Source organism: Diadema antillarum, unplaced genomic scaffold, assembly GCF_040938485.1.
Source record: "Diadema antillarum isolate AM-2024a unplaced genomic scaffold, OU_Dant_1.0 seq00001508_RagTag, whole genome shotgun sequence".
NCBI lineage: Eukaryota > Metazoa > Echinodermata > Echinoidea > Diadematoida > Diadematidae > Diadema > Diadema antillarum.
In genome coordinates this window covers 452,053-462,417 of record NW_027272242.1, presented here as the reverse complement: position 1 = coordinate 462,417, position 10,365 = coordinate 452,053, and the positions used below count along the sequence as shown (strand labels likewise).

Genomic DNA, 10,365 nt, shown 5'->3' with positions numbered 1-10,365 from the left:
GCATGGTTAGGTTCGGACATGTGTTTGCACCGTTTCAAACTCAAAGAGCCTGGAGATGAGGTCACAGATTGGCATCTGGTCCATCTCAAAGTCAACTGATTCAGAGATTGATGATTGCCAGAGTGTTATGGTAACTCTCATTTCTGAATTTCTTGGAAGTGGCACCACGTAAATTGTAGCCGTGTTGATGGTCAATAGGCTGCCGTTCCTACCAGGATAGGACATGCCATTTTATCTGCGAGTGTGCTGTGATGTCTGGATGGAATCAATATGACTCGACAAAAGCACCCAACATTGTTGTTATCATTATCTTTATTGTTTTTATTTATTATTAGTTTGTTTGGGGGGGGGGGGATATACATATGGTGTGGATGAGGAATATGTTCTGTGCAAGAAGGAGCATGTAGCTGCATTTGAGCATGGTCATGTGCAGTTGTCTATGAAGGATTTTTTTTTTTTTTTAACCATGTCTAATAGCTTTGGCGAACCTTTTTGGATTTTACACATGGCGAATTATTAACTAGACATAAGCCTAAAGTTGAACAGTCATTGAGAGCACACTTGTGCATGTTTCATTTGCTCATACATGCATAGAGCATACACATACATACATACTCACATGCACACATACACAAACACATGCACATACGCACACATTTCTGAGAGCTGTGAGATTGGCCAAATATTGGCAAAGTACTTGTCGGACATCTCTGCATTACTGGTAAACAGCTTCAGATCAGTGATGATTGTCCAAACTTGGAAGAAAATTAATAATAGGTGAATTTGCAGGCAGAGAAGAATCAAGTGATGAAGAATTAAAATCCTAATCATGCTGTTGTGCTGCACAAAGAAATGTATAGTTATGTGCCATTTTAATTGTGCAAATCCCATTTTATTTAAAATCTATTCATTATATCTCTTAAAGGAACAGAATATTACCATGACTAAAAGGAAATTCTCATGAAGTAGACGTATATCTGTGCATCTTTTTTCACTTTAAGCGTAAAGAACCTCAACTGCGTTGAAGATAAACTGCAGTTTACGCAGGTTTTGTATATTTTCTTCTTCTTCTTTCTGGAAGGGGGGGGGGGGATGAGTATTTAAATTTGGATATGAAACACATGTATTTTACAAATCTGCTATGGGCTTGACCTGATTTGATATCTGAAATGTTTGCATCTAATCAGATATAGGACCATAGTTTATCTTTCTATTGACTATCACTAGGATAAAATCTGATCTCCAGTTTGACACTGCATGATAATGTAAATCACACCTATTTCAAAATTCAAAACAGGACGTTTGTTCATAGTGAAAGGGATCAATATGTATCAGGTTATGATACTTTTATCATCTGCTACTGGTGAATAACAAACAGTGATCAAGGATACATTGGTTAGAGCAGGTTCTCTGCCAATTTGCTAAAATATTGCTGCAGGTTAGGTAGTATTTAAAAATGTACTTGCAGCCTGATGTTAGTTCCTTGACATCACACATGCCAAATGATGCAAAGGCTGGTTTATTTGCATCCTGTAAATTCCTTCTCTGTATAGTTTAGTAGCGATATGTAAAATACTACTGTAAAAGTGGTTATTTTCATGCAAGTAATTTTTGTTTTGTTTTGTTTTTTGTTTTTTGCTGGGTAAGATGAATTTTGTGTGTTTTTAATTCCACAGAATCAAGATATTTATTAGGGGAACTTATGACATGCAGAAATAGTTACGTGTTTTTATTTTCGCGCTGGTTTCTGATTACACGAAATGCGCAAAAATTTCCATTGTTACAGTAGTATGTGAATAAGGTCTCAGCACATTTTCACATTTTGGGCACAAATTATTTGTCGTTATCACATTTTCACAGGTTTTTACAGATTGAATTGCTGTAATTCACACTTTTAGGTGGGCATTGGTGACTGTTTCAGAAATCAAAGAAATAAATTACATCTTCCATAAATTTGATAATCCATTTTCCCTATGGCACTGATCAATTTTCCTTGTGTGTGAAATGCAAAATGATTTATCCTACTGCATTTCTTTTCAATTGAGTAAAAATGAGTAAAATTGCACTTTGATTACAATGAAAGGGATGTTGGACACACATGACACATATTTTTTAATTGCTTCACAAACTTATACAGGCTTCGTCTGAGTCTCAGGCACAACATCTGCATTTTCCATCTCTTTTCTTTCACAAGTTGTGTTGGGAAAAAAGAGTTTGAAAGTTTCAGTTATCTTGCATAGGATGTAAAACAGCATTACCATAACAATGCAGCAGAAATTGAGGTGCTGTGAATATGTAAGTTATCACATGTCTGAAAAACAAAGCTATCGATGAAGAATAAAATTGTTCAAAATTGATTTGATTGTACTGTTGGCAAGGTGTAGAGAATGTTGAGGTATTCTCAAAGCATATTTCATTTCTCTCTACTTTTTCTTTATTTTTATTTTTTGACAAGCCAGCAATTATGTTGGTAGAAAGCATGAATGCTGAAACCAGTGTTGGTAACAGTTGATTTCACAGCCAAATTGTTGACACTGTCATACAAACTGAAATGTATAGCATCATCATTTTCTGTCAGCAACCAACACTTCTGATTTTTTATTTTGCATGCCTTTTTTTATTGGGGGGGGGGGGGGGGGGGGTGTTCAATATGGGTCGGGTTTTTGTTTTGGGGTTTTTTTTTTGCATGCTGTTGTTTGTGCACTGCTGCAATTTACTGTCAACACAGGTGTTGGACATGAACATTTCTTCTTTCTGGGTTTCTGCTTTTTTTTTTTCCTGAATGCATTTAGATGTGCTATTGGCTTTGTTACAACCAACATTTGTTTGGTGACCAGTTGGTGACAAATCACTTCAAGTTTGCTTTGAGATTTATTCGCACAGAAATGGTTGAGGGCTTGCTGTGTTGGGGTGAAGGGTCAGAACAATGTTGTAAATGAAAAGACCGAGTTGAAGTCTTCGTGCCTCAAAGAGCGCAATTATGAACTACTGTCATTTCTCGCATGCACGTTGTGTTGGGGGAAGATAAAGAATGTTTGTGTAGCCAAAAAATTATGCAATATTGAGATTTGTGTCTCACATGTGGTGTACAATTTTAGGATTTCAAGTGCTATTGTCCTGCTGGCCACATTTTAGACTCATTGACTAAAGGAGAAGAGGTCTCAGGTGTATACAATATTTAGGATAGAGTGGAGCATCCAGTTTAGATATCTAGACATCAGAACATTTTGCTTCGTAGATGAATGTGTTTGCCAGCATGCAGTAAGTTTGAAAATATTTGAGTATTAAAAGGAAGAATCTTTGAATAATCCCAACATATCACATGTAGTGTGTATGAGATCATAAGCATTATTCTTTCTTTTCTTTCTTCTTTTAGGAAGCATACCTCTTTTTATACATACGACCAAATTTAGGGTGTCTGTTTGTGACGTTTGACAGTAGTCATTCATCGAGACATCATCATGTCAGACAGGACAAACAGATCTCCATCGATAGCCTTCGTCTTTGCATCACTTGAAGAAAAGTAAAGATGGACACGTCCTCTTTGTACACTTACATTAGAATAATTTCAAACTGAAAGAAAACAAAAAATTAAAAATTGGCCCAATGTTATGAACATGGGAGAAATGCATTCAGATGATTTGCATGTTTGTGGTGTCACTGTGCGTGGGAAAATGCATGATCTTTGGTACCAAGACCAAAATTTTGTTGTTGTTGCAAGTCACATGCTTATGTTACCAGCATTCTGATGTCTCTCAAATATGCTATGACATGGTATATAAAACCTTGATGTTTATGATATTGTAGGGCTAATGCATCTAAGGTTACATAATTGAGGTCAAATTCTGATTTATGGGATAGTCACTATGCTTACTTCGTGTTTATTGTCGATCATAAACACTCTGATGTTCAATTAATTCTATATGGATATGTGCTTTGAAGAGAAATATCTCGTCATAAATCATTGCCAGGTGAAATTTCCTTGACCAATCCTGCTGTAGGGTTATTGAATTTGCCAGATTTTACATCACCTGTCACCATTATGATGCTTATTAGTATTTGAGATGGTTATCTATTCAAGTGCATTTGTTTTGTTTTTATTGAATGTGTAACTTTCTGTGTGTTTGTTTTGTCATTCCATCCATCTCACTCTTTCGTAACATGATAGCCACATCATTTTTGTCAGGGGGTATGCACTTAATTGAGACTGGAAAATTTGATTCTGTAGTTCAAATTTATGATTCAGCTAGACATTCCTTGTGCATTTTCTTTCTAAAGCTCAGCTTAAATTTTCTAACCGTCGTTGTCTGTGCAATGTATTGCTACATGGAAGAGATGTCCATGGTTTTTGTAAATATGTCGATAATATAGCTCTATATAATGCTCCCTTTCATTTGATGCCTGTAATAAATGACAAGGGAGTACCTGCATGGCATTATCTTTCTCTCTCTGTCTTTTTAATTGCTGTGATTTGTAAATTTTGTACAAGATGTGATGACTATTTTGTTTTCGAAATAAATAGCAATGTACTTAGTGCATTTCATTTGTGTCGTAATGTGTTTGAATTGATATGCTGTGGATGAATATGCATCTGGGTTTTACACTCTTCTTTTGGAGGATCATCGTTCAATTTTGTTTTCCCAACCTGACGTGGTGCAGAGTGATTTTGATGACATCATGTAAGGAGAATTTTTATGAAAATGGTCACATTTTTGGTAGATCATGAATGCTATATCGTGCCAACATGACAGGGTAATAACAACTACCTCACAACTGTATCTGAGAGACTTAGAAAACTTTCAGTAGTTATTTCATTACGCATTTACGTGTATATTAACAGTATTTATTGTTTGTAATGTAACACCTAAGTTATGTTACATATTCATTTCTGACTATTCCATTAAAACAGCAGGATTTATTCAATTGTCACATCATACTACCATTACAACAATCACCAACGAGGTATACAGTGTTTGTTTTTCCTTCTTTCTTCTTCTTTTAGTTTGCCTTGGTGAATATAAGATGTTTCTATGTGTTCCATAGAGCAAGAGATTTTTAGCACACGCTGGAATGAAAATGATGGAAGCACATTACCATCACTGAAATGAACGTTTATTGTGATGATTCATCTCCTAACATTAACTATATACAAGACTCAAGGCTCAAGGCTCCTGTTGCATAAAAGTTGAGATCAAACATAAGTCAGAGAATCAAACACAAGTCTGTGAATACTCGATTCTCATTGGCTAATTCGTGACTTACGTTTGATTTTGTGACTCAGTTTGATTGCATCTTTTCATGCAACCGGACCTTGTACATATAAGTTCAACATAATACTGTCTAAAATAACATGTCAAAACATGAGAAATAAAGCAAAACTTTACTGTAAACCAGTCAAAATTCCAAGTGTATACCTTGTGTTTGTTAGTGAAATACAGTAGTAAATTTCAAATCCATGGCAGATGTAACAGAGCCCAAATGGTGAACAATACCGTTGTATGCAGTGTGCGGATGGAAGCCGTACCACTTTGTCGCAAGAACAGTTCTTTTCTAAATGTATAGCTACGCGTTCCATATTAAGTACGTCGGTCAAGATTGTTTTCCCTGTTTTCACTACAGCACTTGCATTCTGCATCTGTAACAAACATTCTTCTTTTTCTTTTATTCCTGTTGAAATTATAAATACACATCAACAACTTTGAATGACATATACATATGTACATGTTAAATTAAAGTGATTAATCACGGCTTACACAACTTGAAGATGTCATCACTGATGTAAAATTACGAAAAATTATCAAATGAAAAGGAAAAAAAATATTCGTATTGAAAAAGAAAACAATTCTGAAAATGTCTGAACGTGTGGTGGTGTAAAAAAAGCTCGTCTTGGCTGGAATAGTATCAGAAAATGTTAATGAAAAATATTATAAATTTGAAAATGAGGGCGACATTTGAGGTGATAATCTCTCGATGGCTCGCATTGGACGTGTAAGGTGGCAGTCACTGCACTGTCAATGATTCCAACCGCAGACTACAGTGTCCCGATAGAACAGAATTGGCAATACGCTCCTTCTTCTCTTCGGCCCTTCAAGAGTCAAAGGTATTCAGTAGGGCATGGTCTGGCAAGGATACGAAGGGGCGAAACAGAGAACAAAATTGCAAAAGACAGAAATTGCAATCGGACTATCTTGTGAATGCTACAGAAAAACTTTGTAATTTGAAGGCGAGACCAACAAAGGCAATGTGGCGCCAAGTCTCCTTCAGCATGCGCTCTCTGGACAGTATTTGATTGAAAAGTGAGAAATGGTGCAATCACCTTGACACAGGTTCAGAGAATAATATTGCTGAAAGAAAATTCGCTGTTACCACCACGCGCGTATAACGGATATGAATGTGAACGGTACAGAGATGACAGTTGTTTGAACGATAGGAACATAATTTATACCGGGATCAGCAAATAGATACTTATTAAGTACTGTATACAGTAAGATGAATTATTTTGAAAGGCAGTAGTTTGACATTTAAAAGAAAGTGCTTTTTCATTGCATGTAATCAAATCAACAGAAGAGAAACAAAATTAAAAAATTGGAAAATGTTATTTTCAAATTCAGTCAGAAAGCCGTTAGCCTATTGTAATGTTGACGCTCTACTATGAAACCCGGAAAACGCAATAATTTGGACGTCATTTTATTTGGCTGTTCCTTCGCACACCTTTTTAGGATAACGAAAGAGATATCTCGATATGATCTTGAGCAAATTCAAAGAAAACCCAACTGTTTTCAATAAGATTTTATGATATTTTATATTATGATCTGAGGATAAAACAACGAAAAAGCATGTCTGATGCTTAAAAATTATGCCTAATAGATATAGACGTTAAGCACTTCGGAAATCTAACAGTCGCAATTCGCTGACTGACTGACCAATACGTCATAGAAAGTGTCCCTATAGGTCGCATCGTATAATGCTCATATACGTATTCTATATGTATTTCTACTTATTGATTGATTGATTGATTGATTGATTGATTGATTGATTGATCGATCGATCGATCGATTCATTCATTCATTCATTTATATATCTTTTTATTTATTCATGATTTTATCTCGTGAAATATTATCTCAGTGTCACTCGACTCCTGTTGCTATCGCGGTTCAGGAAATGTTAAGTGGGGAAGTGGAATTTCTTACAAGACCAATTCTGCAGATCCTGGCGCTCTTGCAGATTCTCCTGCAGTGCCTCCATGAGCTGAAAGTATCGGAAGAGCGTGTCGCGTGGCCAGACCGTCTCCGCTGGTGAGTTCACCAGCACCTGTAGACTGTCGTGCACTAGCTTCTCCCAATCTGGAGGCAAATGTCAATGAATGACTTCCTTGATGAGTGATCCATTATATTCAATATGATTTATATATAAATCATATTGAATATAATGGGTCACATATATACATATATATGTATGGTATGGTATGGTATGGTATGGTATGGTATGGTATGGTAAGGTATGGTATGGTATGGTTTATTAGATAAAATGTTTTCGCTGCCAAACGGCTGAATTGCAACATTTGCTCACAAAGACATAATACTACAATACAAATTTGATTTAAAAAAACAAAGTATTTACAAATTTCAAATTATTATATTCATATTATGATAATGTAAACATTTTGCCTTAGTTTATCCATTTCACTTTCAAATACAATACAAACTACTTAAACGTCGAGGGAACTCCACTAAAGCGCCATGATTTTATTTGTTATTGTTTATTCAATTTGCTGCTCTATTGCTCTATTTACCTTATCTACCTTATGACCATAATATACATGGTGTTTATCTATAATGCATTTGCTTATCGCCATCTTACCCAATAGTCCGTTAAATAACTTTAGTGCAACCACAAGCTTTCAACATGAATATGAAGTTGAAGCACTGGATTTTGTATACGTGCTTATTGCATGTAGGTCCTTATACCAATTTATATAGATGCTTGAGACAATAAAAATATGTGAGATTTGTTATGTTGCATTTATGACACTTCTTTTTGTCTAAATATCCTAACAATTGAATCTTGAAGAAGATTTAAAAAAATATGGATGGTGACACCAACATAATATGGTAATTCTTTTATTAACCAAGAATGCTTCCCTTTAACAAATTAAACTCATAACAAAGAGCGCATTACATTACGCGAAGACTTCGTCTGTAATATGGAACACCGAGGAGTATAAAATGGTTATAATACCTTCTGATTTCTTAGTGGTCTCCTCCATAATCCGGCTGACGCGTTGTAACAAATTGTCCTGGCTCTGAAGAGTCTTTCTGCTAGACTTGCTGTCGTGAATGAATAGAACAGCGGGGATTATTAATGTACTTGAATAAAATATACATTAACACGATGGAGCGTGGAGATGCTTATATAAAGAGCGCGGTCGTGATGAAGGGGGAGGTTGGCTGATGTATATGGGCGGAATAATAAATCCCCTTCTCTGTAATTAGGATTAAGAGTAATCTTTCTGGTTTATTTATTTCATTCCCAGTTTTCACCGCGGGAAGAGACAATAGTATTTTGCGTCACAGCACAAAGAACAATTAAACGTTTATAGAAACAATATATACAACGGTGTGCGTTCACACTCCAATGTAACCAATGAATCTTGACGCAAAACCAGGATGTTTTTCCATTGCACAATATTGTATGTAATAATAATAGTAATAATAATGACGATGATAATAACTATTATACATAATTATATTATGACACCTTTCAAACAGCGTTTGACATAATCATGTAACTTGGTCTAGTCATGCTAGTCGACATCAATGTATACAAAATGAAGCTCTTTTATTCCAAGTTAAAAACATTTCTTTGTTGAATTCTTTAACAGGAGCATTACACTTTATTTCATTTTAATATTAATGTCTGCTAATTTGATCGATATTGTTCCTGGCGACCCTACAACCAACATTATTCTTTACTTATTGGTTAACGACTAATCTTTCTACTAAGACACACACAAAACAGGAACGTTTAAACGCTTGCAGAATTTGAACGAGGGATATATAGTTGACAGGATGAAACATCTATGTATTACAGCCTATGAAATTTAAAAAAAAAACTGATTTACTATGACTTTTGTTACAATTATAATTACAAGTTGTGTGTGTTCTAATTGCCCCCCCCCCCCCACCCAACTGCCTTGCGATTAAATTTGTATGCACTCGGTGATTATGCTGGGGGGGGGGGGGGATCTGGAAACTTTGGACGCCGTGGTAAATGTTTATTCATTTATTCATTTATTTATTCATGTTTTTATAGGAAATAAAATGCATTTAAATTCACAAGCATATCGACTCGTTTATGCTAGTAATTCAAGTGGAAGTTAAACGCGATAACCACACAAGCGAAGCATAAAACAAGACACAAACAATGGATGGGCGAGTACTGAACAGACCTAACTCCAACATATGAGAAATCTCACCTCTGGTCTTGAATATTTCCTCCTACGCTGGGTGAGCTTTTCTTCCCTTTACCACTCTTACTGTCATCCTTTTCTCCAGCATCCACGTCTTTTTCTTTGTCTCTCTCGCATGTGGATGCTTCGTCTTCTTCGTCACTAGATATTGCAAAGAAACTCGACATCAGTGAAATGAAATTCATTTGCCAAAAATAACATAATAAACATTGTCAATACAATCAAAATAGTCAATAGTTAAAGGACATTTTGGAAGAAAAAAAAAGAACCGGCAATATCGCACAGGATGGTCGAGGACAATCCTTTCAACTATGAATTATACATGTATAACGTATTTGAAATATTTGCAGAAACAATGCTTTATATACATATACTTACATGTTTTCAAATTACAGACACGAATTTATCATTACACAGACACTGCATGTAAGCTTCGAAAATAAGTAATCCATTAAAAAAAAACCAGCCTAAAATGTAAAGAAAAACAAACTGCAGGAGGGATACCCAAACTTGTGTATGCCTATTTGGCCTATATATGACATGATCTTTGAGGACTTGAATAAGGACCACGTGATATTAATTGTTTTCATTAGAGCGCATTGTCGTGGAATATAGCTAAGAATTCGTTCATGGGAAGATTATACAAACTACGTGATTTTCTTCACAATAACAAAATAATGGTATTATACGTGCTCCGTCATTCATCATCCTAGACTAAGTGCATACTACATCAATATGCATTTACTGTATGCTTCAGTAAAATAATCCTGCTCTTTGGGTGATAATCAATAATGTATAGTTCGTTTAATGTGACAAAGTGCACTTAAAAACCTGCGGTATTATGTAATATCAAAATAATATCATGTTATTCGTCAATATAATTTGTATAAAAGAAG

The 10,365-nt window shown here is 35.3% G+C and overlaps 1 protein-coding gene across 1 annotated transcript in view; it reads right to left on the bottom strand.

Annotated features, from left to right (window-relative positions):
• Positions 1-6: 6 nt before the first annotated feature.
• Positions 7-10,365, bottom strand: part of LOC139710214 (cation channel sperm-associated protein 2-like) — a 31,318-nt gene continuing 20,959 nt past the window's right edge. Inside the window, exons 10-13 of the mRNA XM_071622148.1 lie at positions 9,476-9,610; positions 8,239-8,327; positions 7,191-7,343; positions 7-95 (exon numbers count right to left, since the gene is read on the bottom strand). Coding sequence (XP_071478249.1) covers positions 7-95; positions 7,191-7,343; positions 8,239-8,327; positions 9,476-9,610 — 466 coding nt within the window. The remainder of the gene's footprint in view (positions 96-7,190; positions 7,344-8,238; positions 8,328-9,475; positions 9,611-10,365) is intronic.